General features: G+C 40.1%; 1 protein-coding gene across 1 annotated transcript in view; it reads left to right on the top strand.

Annotated features, from left to right (window-relative positions):
- The window catches only part of dgkb (diacylglycerol kinase, beta), a 589,337-nt gene that overhangs the window by 415,497 nt on the left and 154,542 nt on the right, over positions 1 to 19,298 (top strand). Inside the window, exon 20 of the mRNA XM_052015544.1 lies at positions 13,656 to 13,720. Coding sequence (XP_051871504.1) covers positions 13,656 to 13,720 — 65 coding nt within the window. The remainder of the gene's footprint in view (positions 1 to 13,655; positions 13,721 to 19,298) is intronic.

Genomic DNA, 19,298 nt, shown 5'->3' with positions numbered 1-19,298 from the left:
CAAAAAGAAGGAACTGTAATTATGCAGTTCACTGAGTGCCAAAAAGTGTGAAAGTGATTAATAGTGAGCACGCACCATGATTGGTCAATTTTGGCCTGTTATTAAATTCATGCAGCACATGTCCCTATGGAGGAAATTTGGATGAGACCATATGTAAATGATTTTAAACTAGCATTAAATAATGTCAGAGGAATTTGAAGCAAGCACATTAAATGGTCTTCTCAAAGAATTGTGCTCATAAAATTTCTCCTGTTTTTAAAGTGTGTATACTTGTGTTTTTAATTTGGTAGAAACACTATTGAAATTTTTAAATAAGATTGACCATGGCCATTTATCAAAATCAGAAAGAATGCTTTGGGTTGGAATGGTTGAGTTGAAAAATCAAGGCTACAAACAGATTTCTTTGTCTTTTGTTTGGAAAGGATTGAACTTGTGATCTCCATTGTTGTAGGGCTCAGTCCCAATAAGGCACATGGAAGTCCACACGCTTTTGATCAAGAAAATAGAAATACTTATGGCCTGTGTTGCTGCTGCTCCAGTCTGAGCTGAAATGTTACATACTGGGGCCATGTACATTGCATCAATTCTATTGACAGTAATTCAAGGGAGGGCATGAATAATCATCATTGCCTCACTTCATTCCCCTCAAGAAATAGGCTTGGCACTGCGTGTGTGCATCAGAAATGCATTCTTTAGTATAATTTAAAGAAATTGAAAACCTCTCGGTTTCTGTCTTTTTTTTCTGTCAATGTGGAAATGTTTTGGATGGATTTAACTGATGTTACTGAAATTCGTCAGTTTTGGATAAAAGAGCAGATGCACGCTTAGGAGTCATGGAAGGCATAGCTTTCCCTGCATGGCAGGAGAAACGATGACTCATACCAAATAAACGGTTCTGAAAGAGAGTGCACAGAAGAAGTGGGTAGAACTTCACCCTTATATGCCCATATACAGCTCTGCCTCTGGTTAGCAGGCATTTATTTAATGAACCTTTACTACAACAAAGAGTTTTGTTTAATTTAATTTAATCTGTTGCTTAACTAAGATTCCATTTGCTACAGCAAAGGGTCAGAAATGCACTTGGAGACTCTTTCCAGCACAGGTCCATAAAACCAGTAACATTTAACAGGTCATTGGGAAGGAATCTGTTAAATAAACAAACAATTAAGCACCTGTGTTTTTCCATCTGGAATAATGTGATTCGATGAATGACTTATGTATTTCAGCTTGTATGCCTCAGCTTGTCAAACAAGTTTACTTCTGACTCATTTTCTCACCATCCATGGCAGCCGGTTTCCCTCTCACAAGTTAAGGGTTTATGCATCTCTTGCTTTTTGAATTTTTGCATTAGGAAGGATTCTTCAACTGGGGAGAGCTGCAGCTGCCTGCTCTGCTCCCTAAAATCGCAAAGCTTTTGAAGTGGCCTTCACATTTGTTTTATAATGAAGTAATAATATCACATTGGGTGCCTTTAAGGTGTCAACTATGACTGTGCAATGATATAGGAAAGTCCAGAGGTTAGGTTATAAGATAGCTGCAATTTAGTGAAACACTGGTGGATGCTGCACTGTTAGGAGTAACATTTTTCAGGTGAGACATTGACCTAAGCTCCCAACTGCCCTCTTGCATGGTTCTATACACATCTCTGGCATTGTTAAAGAAAAACAAGGAGACTCCTGATATGTCAACAAATGTCACCAAAAATGGTTTCAGTCAATTAGCTCAGAGAACGTACCACGAACAATTTAGCTACCTTGTGGCTGGTTCAATTGAATTTCAGGTTATTGATGGTGAAGATCCTGATGATGGCAATGCCATTGATTTTCAGGAGCAGGTGGTTAAGCTCTCTCGTGTTGGAGATGGCCATTACCTGGTACTTTTGTGGCGTGAATGTTGCTTGCCACTTATCAGCCCATGCCTGAATGTTGTCTGCGTTTTACTGCATGCTGGCATGGGCTGCTTCATTTGCTAAGAAGTTACAAATGGAATGGAATATTGTGCAATATCCACATATGGATTCAAAATGGAAGGAAGGTTATTGATGAAGCAGTTAAAGATGGTTGGGCTTAGGAAACTGCCTTTGAAGCTTCATCAGTGATGCTCTAGGGCTGGGACTATTGACTTTCAATAACCACAACCATCTTCTTTTGTGTGAGTTATGACTCCAGCAGTTTGCAGTGCTTTTCCCTTAATATGCATTGACTTCAGTTTTACCAGTGCTTTTCGATGCTGTTCATCATTAAATACTGTTTTGATATTAAGAATAGTCACTCTCATCTCACTTGTGTAATTCATTTCATTGATCCATGTTCCGACCAGTGTTGTGATGAGGTCTGTCCTTTAGTGGCCCTGTCAAAATCAAAACTGGGCACTGGTGAGTGACACGTGAAAGGACCGTCAATTACACATTCCATCAACTTGCTGATGATTGATAAACTGAATGGGCAGTAATTTGCAAGAGCAGATTTGTCTTTTTTTGAGGAAGAAGAATTTGAGGAAATTTTGCACATTGTGATTAGATGCCAGTCTCGTAACCATATGAGAACAACTTGGCTAAAGGTACAGTTAATTCTGGAGTGCAGATCTTCAGTAGTATAGCTGGGATTTTGTCTGATCCTACATTCACGGAACTTAAACAGCTGTAGGCTGTCAACTCAATTCTTCTTTGAACCATCATAACTGGCAATGAAGGGGACACTATCAATCAGTTTATTGCACTGGATTTGTATTCAGGCCCTTGTGCTTTAAGAATGTTTCCTGACATTTCAAAATGTAAAAGGAACTTCAAACTTTTCTTGTTTTCAGAAATATGTTCATCAATGTGATTGTACAGTAATAATAAGAGAACAATAAGATAGTGTAAAGGTAGTATTTTAATCATATTCAATGAATTAATATTTTGTATTAGTATCTGTTACATCAGCTAATGTAGTACTTTTGTTTACTGCCTCTTTAATTGAGCTGTTAAGAGCCAATGTTGATACAGCATATACAGTTTTTTTGGTCAAAACCAACACACTGTGTTCTACATGATTAATATTTAAAGGTTTTTTTTGCAGTTATGTTTTTAACATGAATTCTGTGGAGTATTTAAATCATGTGAAGTGTCTAGTCTACTTCAAGTTCAATTATGCCTATGTAATAGAGTTCATTAGAAGAAATGTGAAATTTTGCTTTGAAGAATTAAACCTGCTAAATCATTCTTGCTGCTCTGTAGTTCTCAGTTACACTTCATTAGCTCCCTTTAACAGGTTAGTCTGCCTTGATAATCAACAGGGCACCTGAATAAGAAATGTTAAGTGCAGCCGCTCTTCCCTGAGACATGCTTATTTCAGGCTTTTAGTCTATATAACTTAAAATATAGTACATTTCTTTTTCCCACTTTAACTGGACAGGTGTTCCCCTTTACCAATCATCCTTGATGGTACTATTTTTGTACGAATATGTGCTCAGTGTTGGAAACAAGAAGACATGAAAGAAGAACTTAGACTGTCCACATCTGCTCACAAGATTGAATATATTTAGACATATCAGTGTACTGATTGTGTGTGGAGATAGAATGAACATGGTCAAGTAACATCTCAACCATGGTGCAGAGGAATTGTCAGCTGAGAAAAAGAAACTCATTGGAAGGTGGTGTTGTCAGAACAGGTTTAAAGTTGAAACTGGGATAATAGAATGGAGTCCTTAAAGGAAATGAGGAGGAAAGAAGAGTAATTGAGGTAGCTGTGGCAGTTATGGAATCATACAGCGTAGAAACAGGCCCTTCGGTCTAACCCATGCCTGCTGACCAAGTTGTCTATCTGAGCTGATCACATTTGCCTGCGCTTGCCCCATGTCCCCTAAACCTTTCCTATCTATGTACATGTTTATATGTCTTTTAAACATTGTAATTATAGCTGCCTCTATCATTTCCTCTGGCATCTTGTTCCACATACCCACCACTAGCTGCATGAAAAAGTTGCATCTCAGATCCCCTTTAAATCTTTCCCCTCTCACCTTAAACCTATGCCCCCTGGTTTTAGACTCCCCTACCCCGGGAAAAAGAATGACCATTCACCTTATCTATGCCCGTCGTGATTTTATATACCACTATAAGGTCACTCCTCAGCCTCCAATGCTCCAGGGTAAAAAGACCCAGCCTATCCAATCTCTCGTTTGTAATTCAAGCCCTCCGTTCCCAGCAACATCCTTATGAATATTTTCTGCACCCCTTCCAACTTAATGACATTTTCCCTATAGCTAGGCGACCAGAACTGCACATAATACTCCAAGAATGGTCTCACCATTATCTTGTACAATTGTAATATGACATCCCAGCTCAAACAATCTGTCAGAAGAACTCGGTGGGTCAAGCAGCATCTGTAGGAGGATAGGAAATGTCAACATTTCGGGTTGAAACCCTGCAACAGGACTGTGTCTTGTGTCTCCTCTTGTACTCAGTGCTCTGACTGATGAAGGCAAATGTGCCAGATGCCTTCTTCACCACCCTGTCTACATGTGTTGCCATTTTCAAGGAACTAGATACTTCGTACGCCTAAGTCTCTCTGTCCTACAACACTCTCCAGGGCCTTGCCATTCACTGTTCAAGTCCTGCTCTGCCTTAACACAAATGCAACGCTTTGCACTTGTCTGAGTTCTATCTGCCATTCCTGGGCCCACTTTCCCAGTTGATCTGGATCCTGTTGCAGTCTTAGGTAACCTTCCTCACTGTTCACTATACCACTAATTTTGCTGTCATCCAAAAGCTTACCAACTATGACAACTAAATTCTGGTCCAAATCATTAATATAGAATACGAGCAACAGTGGATTCAGCATGATCCCTGCAACACATTGCTGTTCATGGGACTTCAATCTAAGAAATAGTTTGTGAATGTTTACTGTAAGTCTATCTCCTAAACTGGAGATAGAGAGAACAAGGAAATAAAAGGAAGAGTCAGCAATGTGAAGGTGAGATAAGGGTAAAAATTGGAAGCAAAGATAATGCCGTCTAGTTGTTCAGTGTGAGAGCAGGAAGCAGTAATGATATAATCATAAATATACCAGAGAAAGAAGTGAGGTAGGGGATTCAGGAAGGTCTGAAACAAAAAATGCAGCGCATATTTCTCAGATTGACAGGTGTTGCTTAAACCCACAATAATTCCCACAACAACCCCTTTTTTTTGGAGGAAATGAGGAGATTCAAAGAAGAAGTTGTTCTGTGTGAGAACAAGTTTATTCAGGTGGTTGAGGATGGTGATGGAAAGGAAGTATTCTCACAAGGAGGAAGGAAAAGGCAGCAAGAGAATCTCGGATATACAAACAATGGAGGGGTGAAAAGAATCAAAGTAAGAAAGAGGTTGATTCTATTGAACAAGAATCAGTTGAAATGATGGCACTATGGAGGTATCCCTACTTGTGGACTTTAGGGAGGAGGTTTCAGTGGAGCGTGTATCATCAGGGAAACAGGAAATTGGAGACACGGGAGGAAATTAAGCTGGTGAATTTCTGGGTAGCAATGGTTTGATTTTTGGTGGTGTGGTCACTGTCCTCAGCTTATACCTAGCTCTGCACCTTTGTGCAGCACTTAGCTACCTAATGTGAAAGCTTACATTTCAAAATAATTGATCTGATATAAAGTACTGTAAGATCTCCCGAGTACACAGGAGATCATGTTTTTCTTTATTGTTATTTTTGAAAAACTTGATTTAAATCACCATGGTCTCCATTAAAAAATATCCTGCATTTTTCAACATTGCTGAGACTACAGGGAAAGAGTAGACTTGCACACTGGATTACTGTATAGATTAGATGCCTGGAAATTTACCCATTGAATTTTAATGTCATGTGGTAAATCCTGAAGTATTTTCTGTGCAGGAAAGGTCATTAATCTTATATTACTGTGACATGTATTGTTTTACTGAAATTACTGGATGGTTAGATATATTCTCAGGTAACCCTTCTAATGGAGGCAAAAGGAAACACCTGTCAAATGATATCTGTAAGATAAAAGGAGATTGGTGCTAGCTGCTGCACTGTCAAACTGCAGTGATGCAGAATTGGGAGAGGTTTGTTTGTTGCTGGGATATAAACACCAGGAATCGTAGAACATAAGAAAGCAAGAGCAGGAATAGGCCACTCAGCCCATTAAGCCTTCCCTACCATTCAATGTGATCATAGCTGATCTACTCCAGGTCTCATCTCCTCTTCTATGCCAGTTACCCATTGCCCTGAACTCCCTAATCTCCCAAAAGTTTATCTACTTCTTTGAATACCTCCAATGATCTAACCTACACAACCCTTCAGACTATTTCTTCACCATTTTCTTTCTGATGTAATCATTTACCCTCAAAAAAGCAGGATTTCTTGTTAAAGAATGGTAAATAGTGGCTGATGTTTGCTCCCAGTGCACAATAGTCTACATTGCTCAAGAGAATGAAAGCCTGAGCATTTGCTGTTGTATTACATTAGTTAATATTATCCTGTTGGAATTGTGCACCAATGAATCTTTCTTTTTGCTTCATGGTATTGTTGCAGAGTCTGGTGCAGACCTTGATTTTCTAGCTATTCATTTTAATTTTAAGGAATGGAAAATAAGTATCTGGAGCATCTGTTATCACTGCTTCTGAGGATCCTGAAAATACATTACTAATGTTGTTGACTAAGTTCCAAGTGAGACTTGATAGAGCACAAAAAGCACCTGCAGTTCAGAATAAATTGTTATTAAATGGCATTTCTTGTATGGAGAAATAGTAGTCACAGCTATCAACTTAAAGTTAGAGTACAAATCGAAAAAATTTGAATTAATTAGTGCCAGATTTCATTTTTTTAATTTTTAAATTTTATTTACAGCGTGGTAACAGGCCCTTCCGGCCCGACAAGTCCGTGCCGCCCATTTTAAACCCAACTTGACCTACTCGTACGTCTTTTAGAATGTGGGAGGAAACCTGAGCACCCGGAGGAAACCCACGCAGACACGAGAGAAAGTACAATCTCCTTACAGACAGTGACGGGAATCGAACCCCGATCGCTGGCACTGTAATAGTGTCGTGCTAACCACTACGCTACTGTTACTGTCCTGATTATGGTTAAAAATAGAGATGCAGCATAACCAGTATCATATAACAAAGTGAACTGATGATTGGAGTTTTACCCATCTCTAATTTTGGGCAGATCCTGATTAGGGAGCTCAGTGATGTCTTAAGAAATAAGCAAATAAACAACGTGGTGTCAAATGACAATCAAAAATCTGGAAATCTGAAATAATAAAAAAACAGAAAATGCTTAAAACACTCATCAGGTCAGGTAGTGTCTGTGGAAAGAGAACAAAAACAGTATTTTGGAAGGTCAAACAGCATCTGTGGAGGCAAAAGGTGTATGTCAAGGTTTCAATTCGAAACCCTTGCAACAGGATTGAGAGGGAACAGGAAAGATTGCCAGTATATAGCAGTACATAGGAGGGTGAGATAGAGATAGGTAGTTGATGGGTGGAACCAGACAGGGAGAGGATGATGGGCAGATAGAGGCAGGTGGGGGCGTGGTGTGGGACACAGGCTGGTATGTGATTGGTGGAACCAGATCGAGAGGGGATGATAGGTAGATGAAACTAGGTAGGGATGGCTGTGAGTTAGACCTTCCCCATAAGTAGAAGGAAAAACAATTTATGTTTCAAGTTCAAGACCCTTTGTCAAAATTAGAAAAGAGAGTTAAAAGTGGTAATTTTAATTGCAGAGTATGTGGTAGAAGGAATAGATAGAACTGAGCTGGCCTAACCAAACAGACCAATTCCTGAATAGCATTACTGATGGACTCAATTAGGGGCATGTGATGAAAGAATCCGCATGAGGGGAACACCTACTTGATCCTGCCCACACTGATCCAGCTGCTCTGAATGTATCTGCCCATGGCAGGATTGATAGGAGAGACCACCCGCACAGTCCTTATGGTGATCAACGTTTCTTCTTTGCACTCTGGACACCCTTCATTTTATGTGGCATTCTTATTGTGCTAAATCAGATAGATTCAGAGCTGATCTGGCAGCACAAACTGAACATCTGTATGACACAATGAGGATCTAGCATCACAGATTGGTGTTGGGATTATTGCACTTCTGAATGTTCCGGACATGTATAAAAGGGGCTCAGTGCCAAAATTTACAGGTGATATTAAACAAAAACTGTGAAGAAAATATGAAAATGACAGGCAGATTAACAGAAAGGGCAGATTGATAGTCGAATCAACTTTATGCATGGAGATGTGAAAAGGATAAATGAGGCTAATGAACAGTAAAATTTTAAAGAGTTCAAGGATAGCGCGGATTTAGTAAAAGCTGAAAGTATAACAGAAGCTGTGCAAGTATAACAGATAAAGATTGTATTAAACATTCACATCAAAGTATATGTAATGATGAAAATATTAATGACATGATTAAAATGGACTGTGCACTGCCACTAATAATCCTGTGTAACTACAGCACAATTAATGTATTCCTCCCTGTTCTAGTTAATTGACTGGTCCAGTTACGTTTCTGGTTATTGGTGATCCCAGCATAGTATTAGTGGATAATTCAACAATGCCACTGGCATTCAATGCCTAGGGGAAGTGGTTAGATTCTCTGTTGTCAGTGTCATCACCTGTGAATAGTGAGGCCCAAATGCTACTTCACACATATCAGGCTGTGCTTGACCTTTGTCCAGGTTTTGCTCCAGTGGGCATAGATTACTTCATTATTTGAAGAGTTGTGAATGAAATAGAATACTGTGCAATCATCAGCAAACTGACTCCCTTTTGACCTTATCACCGATGAAGCAGCTGAAGATGAATGGACATAAGGCACTCTCCAGGGAACTCCTGCACTGATGTTGTGGCGATGACATAATTGACCCTCCCCCCCTGCACTCTGCCACCCCACAGTAATATTAACTTTGTTCCTTTGTGTTGGGTATGACTCCAGTTAGTTTTCCCCTTGATTCCCAACGACTTAACTCAATACAATCTTCAATGAAATGTTGCTGTGATATCAAGGACAAGCATGCTCGCATTAATTCTGGTTTCAGCTCTTTTGTTCATAGTGAACCAAGGCTGTAATAAGGCTTGGAGTTAAGTGGTCCTGGTGAAACCATGCATTAAAAAAGGTGAACAAGTACTGCTTGATAGCATGATAACCAACACCTTCCATCAGTCTTCTGATGATGGAGAGTAGACTGACGGAGCCATGATTGGCTGAATTGGATTAATCCTGTTCTTTGCAGACAGGACATACCAGAATAATTTTCAACATTAGCAGATAGATATCAGCTGTACTGGAACAACCTGATGAGAAACATGGCCAGTCCTGGAGCACAAATATTCAGTACGACAGAGATGACTGTGGATTCACCACATTACCACTTCCTCTTACGTGTGCCTGCCTGCTGCTCATGGAATCATCATTTATCTCCTCATTCTTTGGCAACAGTAGAATAATGGATAATGCCATTTCATGCAGTTATAGATTGTGGTGGACTGCCATTCTGTTGCTGCGCACAACTATTTTCAAGTACAATCTTTGGACATTTAATAGCAAAAATTGCTACTGTTACTTCACCAAAGTCCAAGAAAACTGACTGCTTTTGCTTTTGTTTTCTGCTATTGTATGTTGAAGTCTTGGTGCCTGAAGTTTAAATTCCATCTAACATGGGGAAAAAAAAAGGATATGCCTTTGGAAATCAAAAAAAAACAATAAGCTGGAAATCTGAAACAAAGACAGAAAATGCTGGAAAAACTCAGTAGATCGGGCAGCTTCTTTGAAAAGAGAAACAGTCAACATGTTTCGGGTGTGTGATCCTTCATTAGAACTGGGGTATAGGGAAATGCAAGTTAATTTTCAGGGGAAGAGAAGGTGGGGGAGGGAAGTGTAGAATAAAGGGAATGTCTCTGATGAGAGACTGAAAACATCTATTTAGCTAGAAAAACAAGATGTTTCTTAACTGCTCCTATTTTATTTATGCACAGGAGAAGGCTGGATAAAATTTGCAATAGGAACTGAAGGCATGCAACCAGATACAGCAACCAGATACAAATGCATAATTCACAACTTGGCTTTGGTTAGTTAAATTATGTTGATGCAATCTCCCTCATACACATAATACCACAGAATTCCAAAATGGTTTCGGCTTTGATGGATACAAGTTGTGACACTTTCTTGAAAGAAAAACATTTCTTGTAGCTTCAAGTCAATCACCCAGAATTCTCTGTTTAAACTGCCTGTTTAATGTCACCTTATGTTATTCTTACATAACACGGAACATATCTTCTGCTTTACATAATGTATTCTACACAACTTGGATTTTAGGTTTCACTTGCATGGTTAAAATTTACCTATGCATAATCACCAAAGGTTATCTCCTTGGGAGATGGAGAGGGAAGATATTCTTTTAAAAAAAAGGCGAAGTTGGAAGGAGTAAAAAGGAATTGATTGAATTTCCTTTCTACTTCGAGAGTTTGTATGCTTTTGCTATTAAATGTCCAGAGATTGTACTTGGAAATAGTTGTGTGCAGTGATTTATTACTGGTATTCAAAGTCAGCAATGCATTCTCACCAGATCCATTCCACTAATGTGTAAGAATATGAAAACTTTATTCAAATACTTTATGACAGCTTCTGAAGAAATGCTGCTTAAGTTTCACTTGTCAGCAGAGATATCATAGCACATCTGACTACAGTAAGGGTAGGACCGATCAGAAATAAAAGAAGAAACATGTGCCTGGAGTCGGAAGAGGTAGGGGAGGTCCTTAATGAATACTTTGCTTCTGTATTCACCAGTGAGAGAAACCTTGATGATTGTGAGGATGACATATGACAGGCTGATATGCTAGGGTATGTCGACGTGAGAAAAGAGGATGTGTTAGAACTTCTGAAAAACATTAGGATAGATAAGTCACTGGGGCCAGATGGGATAATATCCAAGGTTATTACAGGAAGCAAGGGAAGATATTGCTGTGCCTTTGGCAATGATCTTTGCATCCTCACTGGCCACAGGAGTAGTGCCAGATGATTGCAGAGTGGCAAACGTTGTTCCTTTGTTTAAGAAAGGGAGTAGGGATAACCCTGGGAATTACAGACCAGTGAGTCTTACTTCGGTGGTTGGAAAATTACTGGAGAAGATTCTTAGAGACAGGATTTATGGGCATTTGGATAAGCATAGGCTGATTAGGGACAGTCAGCATGGCTTTGTGAGGGGCAGGTCGTGCCTCACGAGCCTGATTGAATTCTTTGAGGATGTGACAAAACACATCGATGAAGGCAGAGCAGTGGATGTGGTGTACATGGATTTTAGTAAGGAGTTTCATAAGGTTCCTCATGGAAGGCTCATTCAGAAAGTCAGGAGGCATGGGATCCAGGGAAACTTGGCTGTGTTTATTCAGAATTGGCTCACTCATAGAAGACAGAGAGTGGTGGTAGATGGAGCATATTCTGCCTGGAGGTTGGTGACCAGTGGTGTTCCACAGGGATCTGTTCTGGGACCCCAGCTGTTCGTGATTTTTATAAATGACTTGGATGAGGATGTGGAAGGGTGGGTTAGTAAGTTTGCTGATGATACAAAGGTTGATGGTGTTGTGGATTGTGTAGAAGGTTGCTGTAGATTACAACAGAATATTGACAGCATGCAGACCTGGGCTGAGAAGTGGCAGATTGCGTTCAACCCAGATAAGTGTGAAGTGATACACTTCGGGAGATCGAATTTGAAGCAGAATACAAGGTTAATGGCAGGACTCTTAGCAGTGTGAAGGAACAGAGGGATCTTGGGGTCCATGTCCATAGATCACTCAAGGTTGCCGCGCACGTCAATAGGGTTGTTAAGAAGGCGTATGGCGTGCTGGCATTTATTAGTCAGGGTATTGAGTTCAAGAGCCACAAGGTAATGTTGCAGCTCTTTCGAAATCTGGTTAGACCATGCTTGGAGTATTGTGTTCAGTTCTCGTCGCCTCATTATAGGAAGGATGTGGAAACTTTAGAGAGGGTGCAGAGGAGATTTACCAGGATGCTGCCTGGATTGGAGAGCATGTCTTATAAGGATAGGTTGAGTGAGCTAGGGCTTTTCTCTTTGGAGAGAAGGAGGATGAGAGGTGACTTGATAGAGGTATACAAGATGATAAGAGGCATAGATTGAGTGGACAGTCAGAGACTTTTTCCCAGGATGAAAATGGCTAACATGAAGGGACATAATTTTAAAGTGATTGGAGGAAGATATAAGGGGGATGTCAGAGGTAAGTTTTTTACACAGAGAGTGGTGGGTGTATAAGAATGCACTACCGGCAGCAGTTGTGGGGGCAGATACATTAGGGGCATTTAAGAGACACTTAGATAGCCACATGAATGATAGAGAAGTTGAGGGCTATGTGGGAGGGAAGGGTTACATAGATCTTAGAGCAGGATAAAATGTCGGCACAACGTTGTGGGCCAAAGGGCATGTGCTGTGCTGTAATGTTCTATGTTCTATATTAGACGTAAAAGGTGCTGATTTTATCCATCTAATGTCTTATCATCCCTTAGTTTGGAAATGTCAGGCAGAAGGAACTAGCCAAAGAATGATTCTGCTAACTCTCCATTTCTTTTACATGGGCAGGTATTTTGTAACACAATTCTCAATGTAAGAAAGGGGACCTCAAATTAAACTGGTCAGGGAGTGATGCCAAACCACTTCACACACCAAGATCTCTTCTTGTGGGTCATTGGAAAATGTGCTTACAGAAAGCAGACAGTTGAAACCATCCTCTTCCACTTTGAGGACATGAAAGGGGAGTAGACACTGACCACATGGATAACTTTTGATTGTAATGGTCCAGCAAGTATCACCATCAGAGCTGATGATTTTGACAATTGCCAAAAAATCCCACAGAAAAATCGATAGGTATTATACCTGCCTCACACCCACAGCAGTGGGTATGTTCCCCCTTGCTCTCAATTTTGGCCTGTACCAAAGAATACTCCCATGTCTCTGATACAAATCTAGCCACAAAACTGTGCTTCAATCTGGAAATTCACTTGGACATCTGTCAGATTTAGCAGAACATTGCCTGACTTGTACACGTGATAAGGAACAAGGGTTGGTGTTTGCAGTTAAGAGAAGTTTGGTGGAGTTGATGTTGAAGTAGGAAGGAAGTCAGATCATAAGGTTAGCTCATTGGCATTAATAACTGTCCCATGATGGTTGCAATATCTGCAAAGCACCCAAGCTTTTAGTTGAAGATGAACTGAAAACACACTGTGAAGTAGCATTGAAAATGAGAGCAGTGTCTTTGAACTGGAAACAGAGTTTAATTTTCCTGCAATGGTGCTATCCTTAGGAAAAGGATAGATACAATCATTTTGTCCTTTCTATTTCTGCTGTACCACCAAGGGGGTATAAATCTGGTGACTGAAACTCTATCTGGCAGAACTACTACATTTATACTTAGGTGAAACAAAATGCAAAATTGGAACATTAATTTACAGTATATGTTTAGGCTTATTGAGTCATCCAAAGATTATATATACAGGACAGAAACTTGCCTTGGCTCAAAGTAGGCAATAACAAATCAACAGCCCATTTTATATTCTGCCCAATTTGCTTTGAAAACATTAAGTTTGATGTTTCAAATAATTTTGCATTAAAACATGATTGCTCAATTTCTCCCTTAATTTTCTTTTAGGATGCATCGATAGCCCACAGATTCCATATCATGCGGGAGAAACATCCTGAGAAGTTCAACAGTCGGTAAGTTAATTCAAAACTTGTGTCACAATACTATCCCACTAATGATCCACCAAAAGGAGTAATTTGATAATCATGAAACTTTGTACTTATTCTGTGATTGTTTGTGTTTATCAAAAAAAAACAGGCATATGCTCAATGCAAATGAAAAGTTTTTTGATAACATCATCGTTTATAAATTCTAATGGAAAGCTTGGTTTGTTTGGCGGTAGAAGATGTATTGCATACCTATAAAACTGAAACAGTTAATACATACGTAGGAGCATAGAAAATGGGTTAGTTAAAAATGACCTGTGCTTGTTCTTTACACATCAGTCACACCTGTTTTATATGTTTGTGCCCATCTCTGGCACGAGTTTCATCCATCAGAAAATTAGACCAGGCACCTTCTATTGCAGTTAGAAGGGAAAAGCAGAGAATTGTGGTTCTGGTGAAATTTAAAGGGATACAAGTATTTCAATTGAAGTGGCAGAAAAACACACCAAAAGAAGTGTTACAGACCTGAGGAGTGTTAAAAATCCACTGAAGCCCATCAGTAGCCTTAATCCATTGTTAGGGGATTAGGAAGCACCAGGCAGAAATGAAGGTTATGGTGAATTATTACTGTCGGTGGTCATGTCCAACCCTTACGCTTGCTACACTGGTAGTTACAGATGTTATTGCAGCAATCAATTAAAAAGGGGACTCAATTTAAAGCCCTGTGTTTAAAATAATTGAATAATGTGGTTGTCACTGCAGTGTCTGTTCTCCTCTTGCAAACATTGTATGTGAAGTGCAAAAGAGAAGAGATCCAATAATTAACCACACTGCACATTTCTCCTCGAGGAAATAACAGTTGAGTGTCAGGCTTTACAATATTTTGAGAAAGCATATGAAGCTGGAACAACATATTATGAGCTTGTTTACCTTCTACTACAGTGGCTTGCATTCATACGGAGCTTTAAAATCATAAAAGTTCCCGAGAAACATGGCAGGAGCATTACTGAACAAAATTGACCAAGCAACATATGGAGATGGTGAGATAAATGACCAAAAGCTTGGTAAAAGTAGTGAGTTTTAAGAAGTGCCTTAGAGGACAAGAGAGAAATAAGAAGCGCCTGAGGCTTAGGAAGCTAGCTCTAGAGCTTAATGTTTGGCAGCTGTTAGCAAGGTTGTTGACAGTAGAGTGCTTCAAATCAGAGAAGCATATGAGGGGAATTGGGGGGAGTGCAGGCATGGCCAGACATCTTATTAATATTGGAATTACTACATATTAAGGAATTTATCCAAGGTTCCAATCAAGATCCATTGGGTTATTATTTGTTTCCATTTTACATGCTTGTTTTCTGATGAGTGATGGTGTAAACTTGTTCACAATTCTCAATATAATAAAGAGTTTGTACAAGGTAATAGACTGCCTGTTTGTAACATAGCAGGGAGTGTGTTTGTGTGCCAAATGGCTATTTTTGCAATGTAAGAAGCTGTTGATTGTTCAAGGTGCAGCATTATCTATGAAATGGCTGCTGCCTCTATTCCCAGCAACTGCTGTTCTGGAGGACTGAACGTTAGAGGGTGAGGAAGAGAAAAAGCTAAAAGGGAGAGCTGCCTGACACTGTAATGATGATCACAGAGTCTCTCTGTAGTCTCACATACCTCGCACTCACCGAAGACATTACAGCTAGCTGACTGGCTTGGCTTGTTTCCCCCACCCCTCCCCCACCTCCTCCACACGACCACTGTTGCATCCTCCCACCTCTGCTGCACTTCCAATAGAAACAGTATCTGCATAGGGCCCAGTTAATTGATGGTTCAGAAATGCTACAGGGCTGCTGTACTCAGCAGATCTTCGCAGTCTGCTCATGCAGAAAATCCATTCCAAGACCCCAATGGTATTTCCATGTGCTATTAATTATGTGCTGGGAACAACGAATGAGTATTAGAACAAGCTGAATATATCCTGCCTCGCTCATTAATATGAAGGTACACATGGCAATTCTGGTACCATAGCAGACAAGAACACAAGAAACCAGGATCAGGAGTAGACCACCAGGCCCCTCAAACCTACCCCATCATTCAATATAATCATGGGTGACCTATGCTGGCCTCAATTCCGCTTCTGCGTCAGTTCCACATAGCCCTCAATTCCTTAATCTTTCAAATATTTATCTATCTCCACCTTAAATATTTCTAATGATCTGGCCTCCACCATCCTCTGGGAGAGAGAACTCCAGAGATTCCTTACCCTCTGGGAGATGAAATTTCTATGCACCTGGTTTTAAATGACTGGCTTCTTATCTTTTAACTGCAAACCCTTGTTTGTGACTCTCCCACTAGTGAAAACATCTCAACATCAACCTTGTCTAGCCCCCTTAGGATCTTATATGTTTGAATAAGATCACCCTTCATTCTTCTAAACTCCAAGGAATACAGACCCAAACTGTCCAGCCTCTTTTGATTGGACAACCCTCTCATCCCAGGAAGTAGCCTGGTGGATCTCCTTTGGACTGCTTCCAATGCTGCCATATCCTTTTGTAGGTAAGACAACCAAAACTGTGCACAGTATTCCAGGTGTGGCCTCACCAATACCCTATATAACTGTAACAAAACCTCCCTATTCTTAAACTCTAACCCCTTTGTAACAAAAAAAGGCCAAAATGCCATTTGATGCCTTAACTACTTGTTAGACCTGCCTGCTACACTTTTGTGATTCATACACTAGAGCACCTAGATCCCTCTGAACTTCAGACACAAGAGAGACTGCAGATGCTGAAAATCTAGAGCAACACACAAAGTGCTAGAGGAACTCAGCGGATCAGGCAGCATCTATGGAGGGAAATGGACAGTCAACATTAAGCTGTCCCTCACCACCCATTCAGGGCCCTAAACGTTCTTCCAGGTGAGGCAGTCCTTCACATCTGAATCCATCAGTGTCATTTTTTGCTTCTGGTGCTCCCGATGCAGTCTTCTCTACATCGGTGAGACCCGACGCAGATAGGTGGATCGCTTCATCGAGCACCTTCGCTCTGTGTGCCATAACAGTCAGGATCTTCCGATGGCCAGCCATTTTAATTCTACTTCCCATTCCCACACTGACATGTCTGTCCATGGCCTCCATTCCTGCCAAGTTGAGGCTAGATGCAGATCAGAGGAACCGCACCTCATATTCTGCCTTGGTAGTCTTCAACCTGGTGGCATGAACATTGATTTCTCTAACTTTTGGTAACCACCCCCTCTTCCTCCCCCCCTTTTCTCCCCATCCCACTGGCCCCATCACCCCTTCTTCTTCCCCTCTCCTGCCCTCTCGATCTGCCCACCCACCTACACATTCCTCCCTCGAGTTCCCCTCCTCACTTCCTTCCCTTTATTCCATGGTCCACTGTCCTCTCCTTTTCAGATTCCATCTTCTTCAGCCCTGCGTCACTTCCACCTATCACCTCCCAGCTTCTTACATCACTCCCACACTCCCCCCCCCCCCCACCTGTCTATCATCCCCCTCTCACCTGGATCCACCTATCACTCACTAGCTCTCACTCCACCCCCTCCCCCCACCTTTTTATACTAGCTTCTCCCCTCTTTCTTTCCAGTCCTGATGAAAGGGTCTCAATTGAAATGTTGACCCATTGAGTTCCTCCAGCATTTTGTGATTTGCTCCCTCTGAACTTTGCTCATTTGCAGTCTCTCTCCAATTAGGTAATAATTCATCTTTTGATTCCTTTTATCAAAGTGCATGACCTCACACATTCTCACGTAAAGCTTTGTTCACAAGTTTTTACCCAATCATTCAATCCTTCTATAGCCCGTTGCAGAATCACAACGTTCTCATCACAACGCATCCTTCAACCTAGTTTTGTATCATTGACAAACTTGGAAACTTTATATTTTGTTCCCACCTCCAGATCATTAATATAAATACTGCATTCAGCGTCTCTGAAAAACACTTTGCTCTAAATATTCAATTTCACATCGCAGTTAATCCTAATGGGAATTAAAGACCAATGTTTCAAGATTAATCTGCCAGCATATGTTGAAGAACAGAATTATAAAATCTCAGCTTCCATGTCCTGCCGTGGAACTGATTATCCTTTTTACAGTAAATGGAGATGTTTGGTTGGCTTATCTCTTAATTGTTGCTGTGTCCATTTATTGTTCAACAGTTCTGAACAGTGAATTCAATTTTTTTCTCAAGACTTGTCACTGAAGTTAATTAACACATTTACTTTATCTAGAAAAATGAATCAATTCTTAATATTTAACCCTGCATCATATTTTTTCTTGCAGTGATGAGTTCAGCAAATTTGGAGAGCTGAGAATCAAAGATTTTGTCCTCAGTATCTGTAAAAGAAGCTCAGTCTTGCCATTCGTTATATTCTCATCACTTTTTGTTTTTTTGAATCGCCTGTCTTTTTTTTAATAAAAAGCCAGGCCTCTTACTTACTGAAATTGTCCAGTGTATAAAACTTGCAATAATAGGTTAGTGATTTTAAACTTAATGTATTGAAGAAGTTGACGATAATTCAATTCATCATACTAAGTATGTTGCTGAGTTGAACTTGGTGCAGGACAAGGTAAGCGCAGAAAGACTGAGGTTTGTACAATGTGGAGAATAGGATGCAAGCTGAAGGAGTGCCAGAGTTGCTCAACCTGACAATAACTAAAGCAATTGCGAGGATTTCAGTGCTGAAGGTCTAAAAGAGGAGTAAGGTTGGCCACATTGAGATAGTGAAATTGAGTGGACTTGGTGATGAATAGAATGTGGAGTTTTAAATTTAGAACAGGATCGAACAGCATGCTTGATCATTTATTTGCCAGCAAAAATCTTGATTTTATACCACGTTAGAAGTGAAATTTCATATTGTTTCTTTATCTGCCATGGTATAAAGAATTAATGGTTCTGACAGTGACTATCTAGATGAAAAGAGGCTGAATCCTTCATTATTCTATTAATTGGGAATGAGTGATGTAGAGTAGGCTGGCAGACTAGATGCTAAAGATCTTATTGATAGTAAGGCAAATTCAAATAGATTTAAATTCCTGGGAGAGTGTTCTTTAACAGCTGAGCAACTAACTAACTGGCAGCCCCAGTCTAATGCCCTGTCACTTTTGTCCTGTGAAGTATTCATTCTCTCTCTCAGAGCAGAAATCTCAAAAGGAGAATCTTTGACTACTATAATAGCAATAAATAAATATTCTCTTGGCCTAATATTTAAAACTAGTTAATAAGCTTCCAGTACATCTTAGGATGCATAGACATGTATTTATACAACTTGTTTCATAACCTCAAGACATTCCAAGTCAATTGAGGGCCAGTGAAGTAATACTGAAGTTTAAATGTTATAATTAGCAAACATAGCAAGAATATTATCAGTGTTACAGATTTCTTAATGTCCAGTTTTAGCTGCTTTTCATTGCTTAGTATAGAATTAACATTTCCATCTTATTGCACCATTTACCTTGCTCATTATAATGATTTTGGCTGGCAGCCAGTACCAACTGCACTGCTTTATAACCTCACCTGACGAGTCCATTTTCAATAGTGGCTTGCACCATTTAAAGTTAACCTGCATTATTCAAGGTTAGCATGCACTCCTCAAAGTGGAAGTCT

This window comes from Pristis pectinata, chromosome 5, assembly GCF_009764475.1.
Source record: "Pristis pectinata isolate sPriPec2 chromosome 5, sPriPec2.1.pri, whole genome shotgun sequence".
Classification (NCBI taxonomy): Eukaryota; Metazoa; Chordata; class Chondrichthyes; order Rhinopristiformes; family Pristidae; genus Pristis; species Pristis pectinata.
The sequence above is the reverse complement of the archived record's forward strand: the minus strand, read 5'-3'. Positions and strand labels throughout refer to the sequence as shown.